Here is a 20,809-nt window from a genome sequence, read left to right on the forward strand (position 1 = left end):
GGTACGTTATAATATAATATTTCACACGACGTGGTTAGTTAGTTAAGACGACGAAATATATAAACCAACGACGTATTATTTTAGAATTACGAACCTCATATATACAGCCACCACAGTAGCTCCAATTTCTTCCATGCCTGCAAATTGTGTAATATCTTCAGGCAGGAGGAAGGTATCGCGATCACTCCCAAACACCTCCTTATCAATTTTAAATTCCAAGATCTTATCCTCAGGCAGGATTGTCGTTTCCACATAACGACAAAGGCTTTTCAAAGAAGATGGCGCCTCCATATTTGAATAATCACCAACTTCAATAACCTGTTTAAAGAAATAAAAAAAAATGACGTGGTAATTAAATAAAGACGACGGTGTAAGGAATTCAACGTCGTCTGAAAAGTATTTAAACGACGGTGAAAAAATATCGACGTCGTGGTAAATATTTTATTACGTCGTAAAAATATCGACGGTGTAATAAATAGTTTATTACGACGGTGAAAATCAATTAAACGTCGTGGTAAATATTTTATTACGTCATAAAATAATTCCGCCGTCTAATTTGTAAACAACGACGGATTAAAGAAAAATATCGGCGTCTGAAATTTTGAAAAAAAAAATATAAAAGGCAAAGTTATGTGAACATACCTTGTCGTCATGCTTTTCTTCATCTTCTTTCTCCTTTTCTTCTTCCTTCTCTTCTTCTCTTTTTTCTTCTTTCTTCTCTTCTTCTCTTTTTTCTTCTTTCTTCTCTTCATCCTTGGCAGTATCATCCTCAACATGGAGGGATCTCACATCACCTCCAGAGCAGCTAGCTTTGTCAGACGACATTGGATTTTTGGGGCTTTGGCTAATTCTTTGTTTAAGAATATTTGGATCAAAATTGGGAATTAATTGGGAAAGCTGACTCAGGAAATGCTCCCTCTCAGCCTCCACCAATTGTTTTGTTCTAGCCTCCATCCTTAAGGCCTCTTCCCTTGCCTTAGCCTCCATCTTTTTAGTCTCTTCTTGAAGGAGAACTCTTAAACTCTCCTTCAAGCGGTCGTCAAAGCTAACCCTCTGTGGTTTGGGTAAATTGAAATACTGCCTTGGGGAAATCCCAGCACCTACTCCTCTCAATCTGCCAGGATGCTCGGGGCCCAAAGCCATGGTCAGCACATCCTTGCTGCCATCTACTCTGACTTTGCCTTCCGAGACTTGTTTCTGCAAATCATCCTTAAAAAAACACACGACGGTTAATTATATACAAACGACGTATTATATAATTTCACACGACGCAAAAACATATAAACCGACGTTATTATAACTTATCACGACGGTAGTTATACCACCGACGTCTTATGCTATAATTACAGAAAACATAGTGATTCCTATGTAGACCTTTAACGACGTATTTATTATCGACGTGGTAATACAATTCACACGACGCTAAAATGAACCACCGACGTCTTATGCTATAATTAAAGAAAACAGAGCAGTTTTTCCTATTTAGACCTTTAACGACGTTATTTAAAAAGTGTCGACGTGGTAATACTATTCACACGACGCTAAAATGAACCACCGACGTCTATAATTAAAGAAAACAGAGTAGTGATTCCTAATTAGACCTTTAACGGCGTGTTTTAAAAGTTCGACGTGGTAATATCATTCACACGACGAAAAAAAATAACATCAGACGTTAAAAGAATTTTTCACAGTTTAATAAAAATTTAAAACAGAGTGAGCAGGCTTACAATTAATTTTGCTTTTTCTGCCACCTTTGGATCGGGGATGTTACCATGTTTGTCCTGTCTAGCTCTCTTCCATAAGGTAGATCGATCAATTTCTACCCCGGCATGGTTTCCTCCAATTCATCCTCCAATCCAGCATATCCTTTTTGAGACAATCGATGATTGTACTCGAGTTTCTCCCTAATCTGTGCATGTTGAGAATGCACAGACTCAAAATCTTGGGAAAGCCTTGAAGCTACAAAGGCATCCCACTGTGCTTTCTCTATGAATTTATAAGTTTCGGGGGGATGGCTTAATTTCTCCTTGTCATTGGTGTATGGAAGGATATAATGCCTAGTTAGTGTAGACTTGAAATCCTTCCATTTCTTGGCAGCTGAAGCTAAAACAGATTTCTTGCCCCCTTGACCTACGACAAAAGCCATGTCAGCTGCCTCCCATATCTGCTCCTTAACATCCTTGGGGATTTGGGACCATTTCTTGTCCACAAGGGGAACTCTGGAGCGAGCCAAGACACCAATGTACGACTGCATTTCAATATGTGCTTGGCCAATACCTTTCCCCATTTTATTGTACTCAACAATTGGCCTCACTTTTTGAAGCTTTCTCTTCACAACACGAGGCATTGTGCTCATACCTCGACCAGTCTTTGAATCATCAGAGATTGTTGTCTGGCTGGTTGGTTCTGTCTCAGCAGATGATGAAGCAAACTTCATCTTCTTCGAAGACTTCATCTCCTTCGAAGACTTCATCTCCTTCGAAGACTTGTCTTGAGGAGCTACAATTCCAAGCTTCTTGGAGCCAGAATCTTTAGTTTGTTGTTGAGAAACCATTTTAACTGACAAAACTGCAAGTGAAAATATTTCAGGAAAAGATTAAGAACACAAACGACGGTTATTAATAAAATACGACGTATGATATGATTTTAAGCGACGCAATGAAATAATCTCAGACGTAATAAATGTTTAAAACCATTATTTATATAACGTCGTGGTATTTATGTTCACACGACGTAAATAGTAATACACCGTCGTGGTATTAACATTCACACGACGTAAAGCAATAGATATACCGTCGTCTATATTAGATACCAACCCTAATTTCAATAGTAATACACCGTCGTGGTAAAAACATTATTAATATAACGTCGTGGTATTGATTTCATACGACGTAAATAGTAATAAACCGTCGTGGTATTAACATTCACACGACGTAAAACAATAAGACAGACTGTCGTCTTTTTAGATACCAACACTAGTTTCTTTTTCTTTATATTTTATCAAATAAGGGAAAAACAAAAACCATTGTTCAGAGAAATCAAACCTGCAATTAAACAAGCAAATAAAAAAAGACTTTATTTTAAAAACAACTTTGTCAATTTTCAGACGACGGTAGAACGACTGACGAACCGTCGTGGTCTACATATTTAACCACGTAAATAAGAACTACCGTCGTCTTATTTAGTTGAGGTAGTTGTCTTCAAAGTTGGAAACTTTCCCTCTTTGTCTTTATATTTTATCAAACTTGGAAAGAAGTAAAATGATTTTGGCCAGAAAAAAGGTAAAAAGATTTTTCAAACAAAAAGCGTATGAGCATGCAAAACAGTAACCAAAATAGTGAAAATGAAAGCTTACCTTTTGCGTGCGATGAAAGCAAGAGGAAAAAGATCGATCTTTTGCGTTCAGAGACGACGAAGAAGACGAGAGGAAGACGATGAGATACTCTGACGGTGCTCTGACAGGAAAAAAGACGAAAAGTTTTCTCTTGTAGATTGAAATTTTTAATCGGGTTTGGAAACTGTGCATGTGTAAGTCGAAAAGTTGCTAATATATAAAACGATTTCAAAAAAATAATACGGCGGTTACATATAACTTCGTCGTTTTTAACTAAAACGACGCAATTTTTGTTTTGCGACGCAATTTAACTAAAACGACAGTTAACTAAAACGACGCAATTTAACGTCGTTAGGTTTAATATAACCGACGTTGTTTTCAAGTAGACGAAAAGTTGCTTACATATAAAACCATTTCAAAAAAAAAATAACGGCAGTTTATTTTCCCGTGACTTTTCAGTTTATTTTTCAATTACAGTGCGTTATAAATAGAGTTTTTTTTTCCGGAGGAAATTTAAAATGAAGGAAATTAATATTCAGGAATATGTAAAGTTTCTTTTTTGGATGACAGATTTAAATAAAATAAGAATATAAAATCAACGACTGTTTTTTTTTTATGTCGTCGTTTTTAGTCGTCTTAAGTAAGACTAAGACGACGTAATATATTTGTTGAGCGACGTTGATTGTACGATTTAAGCGGCGGTTTTTGGTTCGGACCGCCGTTGATTTTAAAAATTTATTCTATAAATTTGTCGCTTTCATTCATTTTCGCGGTTAAAATTTAGGGTTCCAAGTTCTTCCTCTCTCAGAGACATTGTCTCTCACATCTCAAAGACAATAATTTGGATGTCTTTCTCAAAGAGAAATTGAGCTTACTCGCATCAAATCTATGTCCACAAGAAGAAGCTTGTCAACTAGCCTTCTCACTTCTTGATCAAGCCTGATAGGACACTTAGTGCTTCTGAATACTCCTTGCTTTCCATCAAAAGAGATGCAAGCCTGGCCTCCACTCGCTGTCGAAGGAAAGTTCGCTTCTCAGGGAAATCTGAAGATCAGATGTGCCTGATCCTCTGCTTGATTTTCTTTACTAAGAAGATCCGTCAGATTTGTGATAGCCTCTTCCTTTATCCGTAGAGCTTCAGAAGAAGAAGATGGGTTTCAAGAATGCGATAAAGAATAGAAATGGCTTCAGATGGCCTCTAAAGCATGAGCAATCGAATCAGTAGTTGCTGGGAGATATGATGAAGACATTGTCAATGCTTTTCTCGTCGTTTATATTAAGGTAGATTTATAATTACCGACGTAGATTATTTTGTTAAACGTCGTTAAGTTTAATACAACCGACGTGGATTTTATCAACTTCGAAATAATTGTCTCTCTGATTTCAAATCTGTGTCATCTGTTAAGATTATGATGTGGAACAGAGTTCCGTCTGGTAAGATTTCGTAACCCTTGGGATCCCAAAAAAATCTGATTATGTCGGCGGTTTTCTATATAAACCGTCGTGGTTATTTCAATTCTTGTCATTAAGTAGATCTACCGGCGTAGGATAAGAAAATCAAAGAAAAAAATTGTAAACAAAAATTCTTATTAAGACGACGGTTTAAATTAAAGTTACGACGTATAAAATGAATAAATACGACGTTAAATATTTAAAGATAACGTCGTAGAACTATACGAGAATGACGTCGATATATTTATATTTTCCGTCGTTGTAAATTATTTTAATACGGCGATATTTTGTATTTTAAAGCCGTGGATTTGTTTGTAATTATACGGCGTCTTATACGAAAACCTCGTCGTGTTATTTTATGAGTAAAAGCGGCGGCTTTTATTGAAATCGTCGTCTTTACTTTCTACGTCGGTCGATTCATAACTTCTGCCGTCCTTTGTTGGCTTTGATTTTACACTGCTGAAATCTGTTTCAAATAGGCGTCGGTTGTTTAATTAGGTACGTCGTTGTTTTTGAACAGCCATTTGAATCTCCATTTTTAGTTGTCTAAGGTGGTATAACACGACGGTGTTTTTAGAACCGTCGTCTTTTTAAAAACCACGACGGTTTTCACTTGGACCGTCGTTGTTTTCTGGTCGTCTTTTTCACTTTTTGTAGTAGTGACAGCATAAGATAAAGGATCAGATAAGGAGAGAATCAATGTTGATTAGGAAACTACACTTGCTAGCGCAAGCTTTAGCAGAGCAAGAACAAAGAAAGAAACAAACATCATATTAGTACCTGGCCAGCCAGTGCCACCAAGGCTAATGGGCTGGACTGGCAAGATTTTTTAACTGCTGTTATCCAATGGTTCACGTTCAAACTGTTTTTTTTTTTTTCCAAATAACCAACAGCCATCTCAATATCTAACGGCCCACATTCAATCAAATAAAGTTCAACAGTATAAAATAGAATCCAAAGTTTTACTATCTATCAATCTAGCTCATATCCAAATTTTCACGAACTCCTTCCTGCATATATATATATATATATATATATATATATATATATATCATGATGGCTTTAACTTTTCAAGCTCCATCAACGAGCTCAAGGGCATCGATCTCATCACCATCTTCCATTCCAAGCTGCACAAAGTTAAGTAGCAACTAATAAGAATGAATGGACACATGATTGAAAACAGAAATATATAGTGCTTGACTTTAAATTCCACAAGAAGCATAATTTTTGTTCAAACTGGCTTTGATGCATCAAAGGGCATCAGCTAGTAAAGTAACAATCATTTCACCAACAATTAAATTACTGCTTGTGATGACCTATCATGAATTCGATGGTAGTCGAACCTAATTAAGCCCTGTCGGATGTAACACAAAGCCAACAAGCTATAAAGAGTAGTTTTTAGCTGTATACAAGTCATGATGCATAATATAATCCCCACTTTGGAGAAATACAACAATAATCTACATTATCAACTACAACTAATTGCACCGAGCCCTTTCGATTGAAAACCGTAAACGTAGAGGGTCCATTGAGCATTCTCCCACTCAAAAGGTAGTATAATATTTAGATCACGCTTGGACTTAGTAGTGTGTTCCAACAAGGCCCGTGACACAACTCTAACAACAATGAAATTTATTTTCATGATGATTAACATTCTAAGTAACTTTTATGAACTTTTACCTCCTCCGGAGTTTTGTTCTTCTGGAGTCCGACGCCATCAAACGTGAATTGCATTGATTTGGGGTCAAGGGAACGCTTTTTGCAGAATGCTTCCATGAGTTTTTGCAGTTTGATGCTTCGTTTAACACGGAAAAAAGTTTGAACTCCATCCTACACGTGGATCTCATCATCATATAACAAATGAATCCCATCAAACTATAGTGGATCTATTTATTCTAAGATATGGCATTATAATTCAGTGATAATTTGGTGATATATTCAACAGAGAAAACATGAAACTAAATAAGGTACGGCGGGGAGAAAAGTCAATGTACACAATCAACAGAGAAAACAAAGAAATTAATCAACAAAATAAATAAACAAGAAGGAAAGATGATTGGTAAACTAACAAAACATTGAAATTTAAGGGGGGGGAAAATGATTGGTGCTTGAGTTAATTGAGGGCAATTAATATAAAAATCATGAGAGAGAAAATACTTTATCCATCTTAGTTCTTACATAAACCCATCAACCCCCGAAGTCTCCCTCCCAGCCCAGTAACCTTAACGGAAACCCAATTTCTTCCCTTCATTTCGTTATAGGAAAAGGAAAATTAGAAAGGGAAAAAGAACAAGGTTAACATATTTCATTAACAACACATGCAAGGAAAAGAGTTGGAGATAATCAAACCTTGTTGTACTGAACCTTGAGCTTCACAGTGTCTTCATCAGATCGACCTCTAGACATCTTAAGAGCTAGGGTTTTTCCTTTCTCTGTGTAACTGTGTTGTGTTCTTGGGAGCTTTTTTTGGAGTCAGAAGTTCTGTTCTTGGGAGCTTTGTGTCTTTGTGTTTTTCTTTTCCCTTTTTTTAATTTAAGTTTTGTCTGAAATAGTTCATGCGTACGTACTACGTACATAGCTTTGAAGAGCAGAGCAGGTGAGGTGCAATCAATGTAAGAGATTTGGGAAGGTTACGTGCTGCACCAACTTCAGAGACTGAACCGTGACTTTCCCTCTTTTGGTAAATAAAATTATGACTTGTAAACTATTTTTAATAAATGATTTCAAAATGAAGGGTATAATTGTAACTTCATCCAATTTGTTTATTTACAAATTGGATTAAATTTCTCTCCCCATCTCCTTTCGGAAATATTTTTGCTCACCACTTAACTTTTTACTTTGTATTTATAGAACTATGGTTATGCTCATGAACACATGTCAAATGTTGAGAAGGATGATGAGATCAGAGTACACCTTGGATCAAAGTAGTGAGCAAAAATACTCTCTCTCATTTCCCTCCTAACATGCCACACCCTCAAACTTCTACAAGTCAGCTCACCATTGCAAGTCTAGTAGTAAATTGTTATATCCTGGTTTTTTTTTTTTTTTTTTTTTTTTACCAAGTGAAAATTGCAATTATATTAACATCTAGAAAATTGTTATATCATTGAAAATCTATTTTCTATTGAGTTGATTTCAAAATATGAATATATTTGGATCAAAATTAATTAGCTTTGCGGCATGAATTAAATACAATAAAGAGTGGACTGTTGTGGAATGTAGCTTATTTTCAGTCTTTGATATCTCATAACTTTGTTATCACAAGACTTTAATTGCAAGAGAACGAATTCACTGGTCAATTGACATAAATCACATTTACATATTATACATAATATTATATATAATAAAAAACAAATAGAGGAATCCGAATTCTATTTCCTCTATGAACTTGTGCCGATTATCCCGCATTGTCATCAACGAAACATTGTAATTTTGAAAGAGGTCCCAATAATTATTGAAGAAACAAAAATAAAAAATAAAAAATTGGGCCCTCGCGTGAGTGAGAGATCAGAATTTCTTATATTGGGCCCTCGCAGGCTTCCAAATTTCTGGGCCTCTAATTTCTCAGTTTTCTCCACAACGCTCAGACCAGAGGCAGAGACCTCCTCTCGCTCTTCACTCAAAACCCTAAATGGAGAGCAACGAACGCTTTTACTTGCTAAATCCTAACATTTGTGTGAGAAGACCACCGATTCTTTAAGAAGCAGATACATATATAGATGTATATATACATATACCCTTTTGCCAAGCACCTGTGAAAGTAAAAATTGGGGCAAAAAAGAGGATACTTTTAAGGCTCCACCAGCAATCCCTAACAGGCCTGAAGAAAGCAGAGGGCGCGAGGGAGGAAGAACAACATGGGTTACGATTCGTGTGATGACGAAGTTTACGAGGAGTTTGGTAGGGGTAATCGATTTCTGGGGTTCATGTTTGGCAATGTCAATGAATCTGGTGATCTTGACGTCGATTATCTTGACGACAATGCAAAGGAACATCTTGCTGCGTTTTCTGACAATCTCGGCCCATCTTTGATAAAACTAGATCATACGGATGTTGAACAAGAATATGATGGTAACAAGGCTGACAATGCAGTTGATTATTTTGATTTTGATGAGGAGGACCATGACCCCTTGTTGCCCAGAAACGAATATGATCTTTATGTTGATCAAGTCTCATTGGCTTCTTTGGTGCCCACTACCACCACGGGTTCTGTGTTTGATGATGAAAATTATGATGAGGAGGAAATTGAAGAGCAAGTGGAACATGATCATGTGGTTGCAACTGAAAACAAAGTTGATGTTGATGTTGATGTTCATGTTGATGTTCAAACTATTTATTTACCAGCTGAGGAGGGTCAAGTGTTTTCAGATAAAAGTTGCACTTTAACTCCCACTCCACTGCCAGTTCTATGCATAGAAGATGGATTGGCTATCTTACGATTTTCGGAAATCTTTGGTGCAGATCATGATAGGCTTAGCTACTCCGCTCCTAAACATAGGCATACGAAATCTATGGATGTTTCTGATGATATTGTTGAAGACGGCGAAGAAGAGGCATTCTTGCAAGGATTTCAGTCTTTGACAGTGAAACATGGCATCTCAGAGTCCTCGTTCAAGGATGATGATTCGAACTTCACAAAATTAAAAGACTCGTGTTTCGTTGCTGAACCAATGAAACAGGATCTAATGGTACATGTTTCTGAGGAAAGGGAAAGGCAATCACCTTTGGTTTCTAAATTTTTCCCACTTGATCAGCAAGACTGGGAAGATGGAATTGTTTGGGGCAATTCTCCTATAGCAAGCGACAGTGACGTTGAGAGTTGTGAAATATCAGGACCTGATCATGAAGCCTCAGTTAAAAATGACACAGAACCTGATAATGGGCCACAAAATATGCTGCATAATAGCTCATCTAGTAATTCATCACTTACTTTATCAGCAAGCAGATGCCATCCCCAAATTTTGCGCCCAGACGTGGATGACAGTACAAGGCAGAATGCTGGTGAGAAGCTTCAACAGAGTGATGGTGAGAGGCAATTAATTCGCAAACTTGCTTCACAAAACCGGGACATGCTGGAAGGATCTTGGTTAGACCAAATAATATGGGACCCTGATAGTGATACACCTACTCAGAAGCCAAAGCTTATCATTGATCGTCAAGATGAGCAAATGCTTTTTGAGGTTTTGGATAACAAGGACAGTGAACATCTAAGGCTTCATTCAATGGCCATGATGGTATCTTGCCCTCTAAAGCCGAGCAATGGAGATTCTTTTGAGCTGATAGATAATGAAGGTCAATTTGGTTGGCAAGATGTTGCAAGTGATAGATATTATTCAAAGAGCAAAACTGCTCATCAACCGAAATCAAATTCTAAAAAACACATAGCGAGAGGCATAAAGGTTTATCAATCCCAACCTGCACTGGGGAAGAAAAAGTCTGCTGCTTGTCGAGGACGCACCACTGTTACTGGAGCAGATCATACTGATCCGTGCAGACTAAGCATGGAGGCTGCACAAGAGGTTCCTCTTAGATTCGGTGTTTCTGATGAACTGATTGCGAGGCAGACTAGATGGCATCGGATTCCAATGATAAGCAAGCTTTCAAGTGAGCAAGCTGCATCTGGGGTCAAAGTTCAGAGTTTTTCTTCAGCCATAGGTGGCGATGAAAATGAGAATGGCTGTGAAGGAAATAATGGCGATCTAGATTATTTTGCAGGCGATTTGGAAAGTCTGCTTGATGCAGAAGAATGTGATCAAGAAGGTCTAGGCCTGGGAGATGACCATGAATCCAAGCATGATAAACCGGATGGTGTCAAAGGGCATAAAAAGAGAAGCCGGCTATCCATCCCTCAGACAGAAGAGGAAATTGAAGATGAAGCAACTGAACAAAGCAGGCTGCTCATGGATGATGATAAGACTGCGAGGAAGAAAAAGAAAGTAAGATTTGTGGAGGAGGAAGCAGGGTTGGCTCCTGGCTCGCAAACATGTTTTGGTATCGAAAATCCAGAGAGGCCAGTGACACAAATCATTGGTGCAGCCAAAGCTAAGGGATCCTATACTTCAAAAGAGAATCCAGTTGGAGATGCAAAAGTTGCTGGTAATCTTCCCAAAAGAAACAAGACCGGAAAATGTAAAGGAATTAGAAATAATTATGCTACTGAAGATACCGGTCTGATGAATAAGAAACTGATAATATCAATAAATGGAGATAAGGGGTTTCAGGAGAAGAAGTCAGCGAGACAGAGTTTCAACCGTGGAGCATGTGATCAGCCTGGACACATGAGAACAAACAAGAACTGCCCCAAGTATATGCATGGAGAAGATATCGATAGAGCTTCTCAAAAATCGGCTACTCTTAATCCATCTTGTCAATCTCAGCCGAAAACAAGGGCAAAGGAGATGATACCTAAAAGCTCTGCAACTAAAATTTCGGTAGTTGAAGCTTCCCAGGTTGAAAACCTTGGTCTGAGCACAAAGCTTCCTAGATTGAAATTCAAATGTGGTCCTAACAAAATAAAGTCTGAAAATGTGCCAGTTGAACCCCCTAGTGTGAACCATGATAAGGCAACTGTAGTTATACAGGCACCAGCAAATACAGATAGAGAAGAGGTGGAAAGTTCCCAACAGCAAGGGCCATCTGCGGAAGCAAAGAAAGAGCCACATCGATGTCATAAGAAAATTGTAATTAAACTTCCGAAAAAACCATTGATTTAGATCGTGATCATCAGGTCTATTTGCAAAAAGAAAATAGGCAACTTTGACTTCATCTCAGATGTCAGAAGCTTCAATGAAAGAAAGTAGTTGCATCTCTTCTGTAAATTTGGGACTGTGAGTTGTAATTTGCATAACAATCATTTAACCAATAATACCATCTTTGAAATAAGACTTTATTTCTTTCTAAAATTATAGCTGCCTCCCAAAAAGAACCCAAAATTTCGCCACATACGTATCAGTTCTGAAATAATTTGTGAATATTTCAGGGTGACAAAGAAACTGACTCTACACCTATCGAAACACATGTACATTAAGATACTTAAAAGAAAACTTAAGAATCAACAGGCTGCTTGAGAAAAGTAGAATTATATGATAAAACCCGGTCACAGAATAACTACTTTTAATTCAATATTCATTTTGAAATCTTCTTGTAAGGGTAGGAGATTTAGTCATAAAAACTAAAAGCTCAGTAATTTTAGGATCAGTTGCTCTACTTCTAGCCTGATGGCTTTCTGTTTATTGAAAAAGTCAGTTTACTGAGAAGAAACTAAGCAAAATCATCAGCATTCAAACAAAAGCAGCTAGAGTGGTCATTCCAAAATGTTATAAATAGCTCTAGACATGTAAGAAACTTGAAGAGAGCAGGCGTATGCATAATGAACCTACAACCAGATCAAATTTTAACTTTTGGGAATGAAAGGACTGTAAGTAGAGCATCGCGGTGCTTTTGGAACAAGCTTCTTTCTTAACCTCCTTATTTATTCCTCTTTTAACAGCTGCATCACCACAATGCATATTTCAGGAGAGGAGATTATGATGATATAACCTCAAGAACTACAACTATTCTTCACACATGGTTTAAATTCTTCAAGCTCAACTCTCACACACATATGCTCAATTACCACTAGCCAATACAACACCCCTACCTAACAAATTTGGTCAGACTACATCTGCCATATACAAAACAACTCAGAAATGATATTAATCAAACAAGTTCATCATCAAGATGAAGGTTTGGTTAAAAGTTCTTTGAACTTCTATCCTGTTCATCTTTTTCTCTTTTGTCTTGAAGGTATGTCGAATAGATTACACTGAAATTTATTAACACTTTCAACTGCAGGCTAGTTTAGATGCAATGTTTGATGTGCAGACAAAGCGAATACACAAGTACAAAAAGCAGCTGCTGAATATACTTGGCATTATCCATTGATATGATTGTATCGAGGTGAATCTGATTTTATATGGTGAAGAAATTTGCATTCCATGTTTTTGTAACTTATTAACAAAGAACTACCTTATGCCTTCTAAAGGGAGCTATCACCATCTTCCAGCATTGTGCATACCTAGTTCATCTTTTTGTCACGGTAATTTAAGAAGTTGGACAGTAATTTGTAGATTTTTCAATGAGATATGATGTGCAGTTGGAACTTTCTTCTCATGTTTTTTGTATTTTAGCCCCAAACCCTAAAATAATAAGTAAATTTGGCCTTTTCCAAAATAATATGACAAAATTGTATATTTAAAGTGTATAACCGAGCGGCTATACTCTTCAAATGTGTTCGAATATTTTAAAGGTACAGCCGCATGGCTATAATCTTTAAATATATTCCACCGAACACGAAGCTTGCACTCGCAGATGACGGAACTTGCACTCGCAGTCACTACTTCGTCCTCCGGGGTTCGGCACCAAGAAAAGACCCAACCCGCCTAGGCGGCCGCCTAGCCGCCTAGCGACCGCCTAGCTGCCTAGTGCCTGCCTAGCGGATTGACTGAAAGTTTGAAACCCGAAATTGAAAAAATTTAGCTGCAAATTTGAGCTTGAGATTGGGAAGCCGAAGCAGTGAAGCACAAGTCAGGTCCATAGAAGAAGAGATCATGAGACTCTTAATTCATCTAATTCCATTCCTCTCCCTGTTTCCCGCCTTATTCTCTTCTCTCTTGGCTCTCTCCCAAACGACACGTTCACTTCACCACACCGACGACAACTCCTCCCAGAGTTTGCTTGGTTCTTTTCTCACTTTTGTCACAACTGCTCTTGAAAGAGCCACCGAGGAAAAATCCTTACTACTAAATAAGGTAAAATTGGATTCAAACAACATTTCCTGTTGGATCACTTCACAAAAAAATTTTAACATGAAATTACTATTACCTTTCGGTATATAATCTGCAGATTCGAGACATAAATGAAGTGTCAAGACAGGAGGTGGATGAAATGATCAATATGTTTGCTCGGCAAGTTTGTGTTTCATCATCTGACAATATTCAGAAAAGGTACTCCTTGAGTTGTCTTTTCCTCATTGAAATGTTTACTTATTTCAATAATGTCTGTCAATTTGTTGTGTTAAGTGAGTATGATAAAACTCCTTTAATTATAAGTTATAACTTAATGAGAAATTGTATATCTGCCCAATTAGTGAGCAGAAAATACAGGTTATGTATATTAGAATGTATGTTGAAATATATACTGATGATAGTGACAAGCAATGGGTATCAACGAGTTAGAGTGATGGATTGTCTGCTATTGTCCTTAATTTGGTCCAAAGAAGCTGCAATTGCATATTCCCCATTAAGAAGTAAAATCGTTTTCTTTGTTCAATTGATTTGCCCAAGATATGACTTCACAATCTACTTTTTGTCTTGTGAAAATGGTATCTTGAAAGTAGGGTTTTCTGTTGTTGTTTAAGTTTGTTCTTCTTTTTAGGGATTAATAGATTCTAGCTGCTTTCGTTTGAATGCTGATGATTTTGCTTAGTTTCTTCTCAGTAAGCTAACATTTTCAATAAACAGATAGCCTCAATCCTTCATGATGGCTAAGTATCGATTTTCTAGAAGTAAAGCAAGTGATCCTAAAATTACTGAGCCCTTTGGTTTTATGACTAAATCTCCTACCCTTACAAGAAGATTTCAAAATGAATATCGAAATAAAAGTAGTTGTTCTGTCACCGGGTTTTATCATATAATTCTACTTTTCTCAAGCAGCCTATTGATTCGTAAGTTTTCTTTTAAGTATCTTAATGTACATGTGTTTCGATAGATGTAGAGTCTCTTTCTTTGTCACCCTGAAATTAACTTTAGTTTTGTAACTTTGTTTGCTGGTGTCTTGGTTGCCTTTCACCGAAGAATTATTGTTTGAGCATTCACAAATTATTTCAGAACTGATACGTATGTGGACAAATTTTGGGAGGCAGCTATAAAAGTTCTTGCACAAGATTATAACTGCCTCCCAAAGAAAGCTCCTCCAAATTTTTCCACTTGCATATGAGTTCTGGAAATATGCATCTAGTTTCATACAACAGTTCTTCAGCCACAGACAAAGACTTGAGGCAAGGACAGCTGCAAAGATAATTAAAGTCAACATATAAACACTAACAAAACAATTATATTACATTGAACTTAAGTAATCTTGAGATTTAGACTTACAAATCTGCAACAAACATCAAGGCTTCTTCAGTGCACCACCCAGGTAGCTTGAGAAAAGTAACAACACCGTTGCTACAGCTAATGACAAACATTATAAAAACAGTGACAGAAAAAAATTCCCTACTAATTCCATATAAAAATTGAAACTTTCTTAAGAGGGTAGGAGTTGTCAAGAAAGGAAGGACCTCCGCAACTGAAGGGTCAAATACTTTTAGTTCTGGAGAATCAATACTCAGCATAATGGATTGGTGCTTGCTCTGTACCATGACTTGCAAACAAAAGGGACATCACAAAGCAGCAAGACCAAGCCAACTCTACCAAAAATATTCACGAGACAGTCAATGTGCAACTCCTCCCATCTTCGTTGATCCTCCATCTACAACAAAGCAATGCAGCTATAAGTAAATCTGTCTTATAATTATGTATAGAACCAAATGCTACCAAACGATTGCCAATGGACATGAAAAAGATATCACTCGTAAAAAAATAAAAGACATCACTTGGAAAAGAATTAGTACCTCAACGCAGGAGAAAGCTGGAGATATTAAGGTAGTTGAAAGCAAATGGACTTCCCATATGCTCACCCAAATTTTTTTTTTAAAAAAAATAAGAAACAGAGCGTCGGATTTATGCATTACCAATTTTTAATCTTTCGGGAGGTAAAGAATATGACTTTCGGTTTCCCCAAGGAAAAAAAAAAAAAAAAACACTCCAATTACACAGCGAACTTGCCAGAAATGAGTGTATCGTTTGCTCTTCTCAATAAAACCCGAAATTCCTTGTTGCTGATCAATTGCTCTTCTAAATACCCAACTAAAATAAATAAAAGAAAATAGAAACTCATCCTGCCATAAACTGAATCTTCATAATTACCTAGCTAGAACAACTAATTCAAAATTTTTGAATTCTCTCTCCTCAGTTGTAACATCTCACATCGACCAACGGAGAGGGGGTGATGTGCCTTAATGTACCCACCTCTATCTAGCACACAAAGCTTTTTGGAAGCTTACTAGCTTCGGAGTCATGAGAACTCCGAAGTTAAGCAAGTTTGGGCTAGCGTAATCTCAGGATGGGTGATCTACTGGGAAGTTGCTCATGAGTTCTTAGAAACAAAACCGTAAGGGCAAAGAGGGGGGCCCAAAACGGACAATATCTTGCTACGGCGGAGCCGATCCCGGGATGTGACAATTCGGTATCAGAGCCACTCTGCCGTGTAGTGCAAGTGTGCCGACAATGACGTCGGGCCCCTAAGGAGGGTGGATTGTAACATCCCACATCAACCAACGAAGAGGGGGTGATGTGCCTTATATGTACATGCCCACCTCCATCTAGCACAAGGTCTTTTGGGAGCTCCGAAGTTAAGCTAGTTTGTGCTAGAGCAATTCGAAGATGGGTGACCCACTGGGAAGTTGCTCATAAGTTCCCAGAAACAAAACCATGAGGGCAGAGAGGGAGGCCCAAAGCAGACAATATCGTGCTACAGCGGAGCCGATCCCGGGATGTGACATCAGTATCACTTGTAACTTTTAAAGCTTGCACACTTTTAAGTATTTTTAAAATTGTCACAGTTGTATGAGTAATAAAGTAAAAATAGGCCAACTAAAAAAGTGAACAAAATGACCAAGAAGTGTCTAGTAGGGTAATAACAGAGGGATTGGGGTACAAAAAAGTGTTTGTAATCTAATTAACTTCCATTTCTTCGATTCGGAGGAAAACTTGAACGTAACTTGTTTCATACACATTTCTCACAATTCCATATTTTGTCAAGTTCATACTACTTGAAAACTATATAATAGTTTAGGGAAGATTATATGTAGTGGGCTGCAAGAGCTGCAGTTCCCAATTCTACCAATGAAGAACTTATTGGTTGTGATCTGGTATACAAACTTGGGGAAGACGTATTATTCTACCGGGTTATATTTCCTGGCCCTAACTTCCCTTCCATTAATATAATATACGACCTTTTCTTCACCATTAAGGACAGCTGCAACAGTGGAAGCACAACGAAACACAAGGGAGGCATAGCGACGTTCCCTGCCTCCTTGCATATACAGTACACAGCTTCAATTTCTCCAAACGTAATATCAATTTTAAAAAGAAAACCAATGTTAATTAATGATGAAGGAATTAACTAATACGAAAATTGCATACGTACTAAAGTTCGTGCGTATATATATTTATGCAAAACCGATATATAACAAGCCATCGATTGATAATGCATGCATGCATTTGAGGGATCTCTCAATAGAATGGGACTATATATATATATATATATATATATATATATATATATATGTACACACACACGTACCTAGTGAAGAAGTGTATGATTTCATGTTCGCGAGTGATGCCCATTCTGGAGAACGTCAAGAAAATTGTTCTCTCGTGATCATAATATTGCTGAATGGCGTCCACAGTCCACTTCCTCCTCATGATAACCCCTTTCATCCTTCAAACCTCCATAGCCCTGTGGGTGAGTTGGAATTTCTGCAAAATGGTGAGCCATGTTGGAAGCGAGATAGAAATAAAAAGAAAATGAAAAACAACTGAACATTCTTCTTTGCTTCTCATTCTCATATCCTACATGTTTCATATAACCATTCTCGGATTCTAATAGGAACATTCATAATATATAACAACTGAAGTGAAATGCAATATAGTGGGGTTTGCTGCTGTTGAATTTTGGAGAATGATTGTTAGGACCGGGGGAGTGTCCACAAAGGGGTATGTTGCTCTCCAGTTTTCTTTGTGACTAATCCATCTTCTACTTTCAACTTGAACAAATTTGGAAGTTGGCCTTCATTTCTTTCTTCAACATACCTTGCATAATCGAGTGAGTTATCCAATCTAAGGCACGCTTAAGTTATAGAAATAAAAAAAAATTGTGTCCTTTACAGGGGCATATCATGGAGAACCAAACAAAGGGTTTGCATTTACTAATTTTGGATGTCAGTCATCTCCTTGTTCTAGAAATCCTCTCTTTTAGTAACACAACTCAAAAATGAATTACATCCTTGGATTTCTAATGAACTAGTGGGATTCAAATGAGTAAGCATAGCTAAGAAAAGAAGAGGATCTAGATCCTTATAATTTTCGGTTCGTGTTATTAAATCCTCTTATTCAATTAGAAATGTGAGTGATATACCACACAATTAATTAAATTTGAAAATTCCAAAGAAACAAAAAAATATATACAGTTAAAATGAATGCTTATATGTTGAGAGACTATGAATTTGTTCTATATGTGTGATTCTTACTTGAATATGACCAAATTCACAGCTTCACATCAAAACGCCAACAAAGAATTAATCCTAGATATAAACCATGTAAGACATATTCAAGTAAGGTTATAGCTAAAATCATACTAAAGAGGAAATCGAAGAAGAAACTGGAAAATAAAAAATAAAAAATAAAAAAAACTCACTTATAATGTCACCATGGAAAGTCCTCGAGGTAGGCCATTTTTTGTAGTCAATGTTATCAATGGTAGTCCTTCCAATAGGCTCTCCATTCTTGTATACAACTGCACAGGAGTCCTGCACCACAGCCATCATTACCACTAGCATAGCTAACACCTTCATCGCCATAATCATGGTTGCTAGAATCTCTGTGATCAAGATCAGTTGTATATCATGGGAGTCACAGGTTTGAGTTTTATTTTTATCTCTTTTGGCTCTTTATGTCGATATGAGTACGTGTACCTCTTTATTTTTTTTAATAATAAATTTGTCTCATATCCGTTTAGGTTGTCCAAAAAACAAGTTTACTAATTTTTTTTAGGTCAATTGTTGTTTTCTTTAATCAATTGCTGTTGCTTGATTTGTTCTTTTTTATCCAGTGAAATTTTTTATTAACAATCTAGTTACAAGGGTGAATACACTCGAGGAGGTGGTACGTCCATATCATCCAGAAAATATTACCTTCCTTCCTCCTATCACATCCTCAAGGGGGTGTCAATGCACACATGGAAAACCTCAAAAGGCGTGTCAATGTATACAAGTGTAGAAAAATAAGACTTTCTATTCAAAAGCCCAAAACCAAATAAAACCAAAAGTTACAGAGCCCAGAATCTGAAACAAAATAAGTGAAAAATCCAAGGGGAGCCCATAACTGGCCACGAAGAAGTTAACGGCTACTAATTGCTAAACAAGATTGGGAAACAAAGAAAACAAGGAAGCCGCTCATAAATACCCACTTACCCAAAAGAAACACCAAAAAATAAAAAAACTAAAAACCCACTTCCCACCCCTCCCTCTCGTCTCCTCTTTCAAGTCTAAAACGATCAGAACAGAACCCTTCTCTCTCGGCTCCTCACTGTAACTGTCTTTCGTGCTCTCTCTCCTCTCTCTTACCAGGTGATCTCTCCTCTCTCTCTCTCTCTCTCTTGTGCCTTTCTCTCTCGAATTTCAAGAAGAGAAGGGTATATAATTGATTTCTTTGTATGCAAGATTTGATTTTTAACACACTTGCAGCACGCTAATGCTTTCACTTTGTCTATTAGGTTTTTTCTTTTTGTCTTTTATTTTCTGGGTATATACCTATTAGGGTATTTGATAAATATTGTTAATTTTTTATAATCAAGTTTGAGTGCTGCTAAATTTACGATATAAAAATTGGGACTGGGGCCGCTGGGATATGCGGGTCTTTTAAATTCGTAGGGCTAAGGATGAGTGGGGCCCTCATGTGGTGCAATTACCACAGTGGGGTTCGTCTTCAAATTTCAAAACCTCATCGGTTGGAGGTGGAGTGGAGGTTTATTTACTTTTAAGCTTTACCTAGGACTCTTCAAGAGAGGAATTTCTGTTCATCTGGTTCTCTAGAAATAGAGATGGTTTGTCGGGCACGCATGCATTGTAGTTCAGTGATCAGAACCATTTATTTTGTTTATTCGTTATGAGATTTTAGTGTTTTCTAGAAACAGTGTGTTCGCTTGTTCATAAGCTATCTGTCTCTTCTTGCAAAACAAATCCCTCTCCTAAAACTCCCTCCATCTCTCATCATGCGTCATATAATGTGATTAGAGAGAGAGAGAGAGGTGTATCCCGTTTCAACAATACATACAAAATTATTTAAATTTTTTTTGTTATTGGTTGCTATTCCCTAAAAGTCTTTCTAACTTCATATGGCAGGTTGCATCAGTCTGATGAACCAAGGCATCAGTGAGGAACCAGGGCACTAAATTTCTCTCCTTGATATCCTGTCCTGAAAAAGAAAATTTCCCGCATTCGTTTGCCGGGAAATTTTCTGAGAAACGGAAAGAAGATCAAGATGGAAAATAATCCAAGAGAAAATGCCTTGGCCTACGTACTGAATCAAGTACAAGGAGTCAAACATTTCAAGGATGCTCAAGAGAAGTTAAAAAATAGCATATATGATAGAGGCTTTCTTCTCTTCAAAAAGGTTAGGGAGAAACTTGGTAAAGACAAGTTCGTCGAATTCCTAAAGCAACTGCAAAGGTATAGCAATGGAATTATAGATTTGACTGAGTTTTTAAACTTGGTGGACGATGCAGTTCGAGACGATCAAGATCTTATGAACGACATTGATGCTTTCTTGGAGCATTGTGATAAGGAGCAGATGAATTGGTCGCTTAGGAATGAAAGTTGACCTTTAACAAGTTTTGTTGTAGTTAGTTCCATTCACCATTTTATGAACTTGTGGATTTTGAAGGTGTGAATTTGTTTAACTTCTCTTTTCTGCTGTAACATTTGAACCAAGCTTTTCATCGGTCTTTGTATTTTTGTATATGACCCTGGCTAGGTTAAATGTTGAGCTTTGCGAGCTCCCTATTATGAACTCGATGCGCAATTGTTATTTCCAGGGGGTTTTACATCCTCACCTTCCACAAGTCAATCATTTTTGGTCCTCTACATTGCAAATCAAATAATGC

The 20,809-nt window shown here is 37.2% G+C and overlaps 2 protein-coding genes and 1 long non-coding RNA gene across 3 annotated transcripts; 2 read left to right on the forward strand and 1 right to left on the reverse strand.

Moving 5' to 3' along the window:
* Positions 1-5,805: 5,805 nt before the first annotated feature.
* Positions 5,806-7,330, reverse strand: LOC117635447 (small ubiquitin-related modifier 1-like). Its single transcript, XM_034369765.1, has 3 exons — positions 7,136-7,330; positions 6,467-6,616; positions 5,806-5,913 (listed from the first exon to the last, which is right to left on the reverse strand). Exons 1-3 carry the CDS (start codon positions 7,190-7,192, stop codon positions 5,857-5,859), a joined length of 264 nt encoding a protein of 87 aa, XP_034225656.1. The 5' UTR covers positions 7,193-7,330; the 3' UTR covers positions 5,806-5,856.
* Positions 7,331-8,643: 1,313 nt separating this feature from the next.
* On the forward strand, positions 8,644-11,640 carry LOC117614059 (transcription initiation factor TFIID subunit 1-like). The gene has a single exon (XM_034342738.1). It carries the CDS (start codon positions 8,644-8,646, stop codon positions 11,497-11,499), a length of 2,856 nt encoding a protein of 951 aa, XP_034198629.1. The 3' UTR covers positions 11,500-11,640.
* Positions 11,641-19,102: 7,462 nt separating this feature from the next.
* LOC117635457 lies at positions 19,103-20,751 on the forward strand. The gene is made up of 2 exons (XR_004586897.1): positions 19,103-19,274; positions 20,049-20,751. It is a non-coding gene; the product is annotated as an uncharacterized LOC117635457 (long non-coding RNA).
* Positions 20,752-20,809: the final 58 nt, after the last annotated feature.

This window comes from Prunus dulcis, chromosome 1 (genome assembly GCF_902201215.1).
Source record: "Prunus dulcis chromosome 1, ALMONDv2, whole genome shotgun sequence".
Lineage (NCBI taxonomy): Eukaryota > Viridiplantae > Streptophyta > Magnoliopsida > Rosales > Rosaceae > Prunus > Prunus dulcis.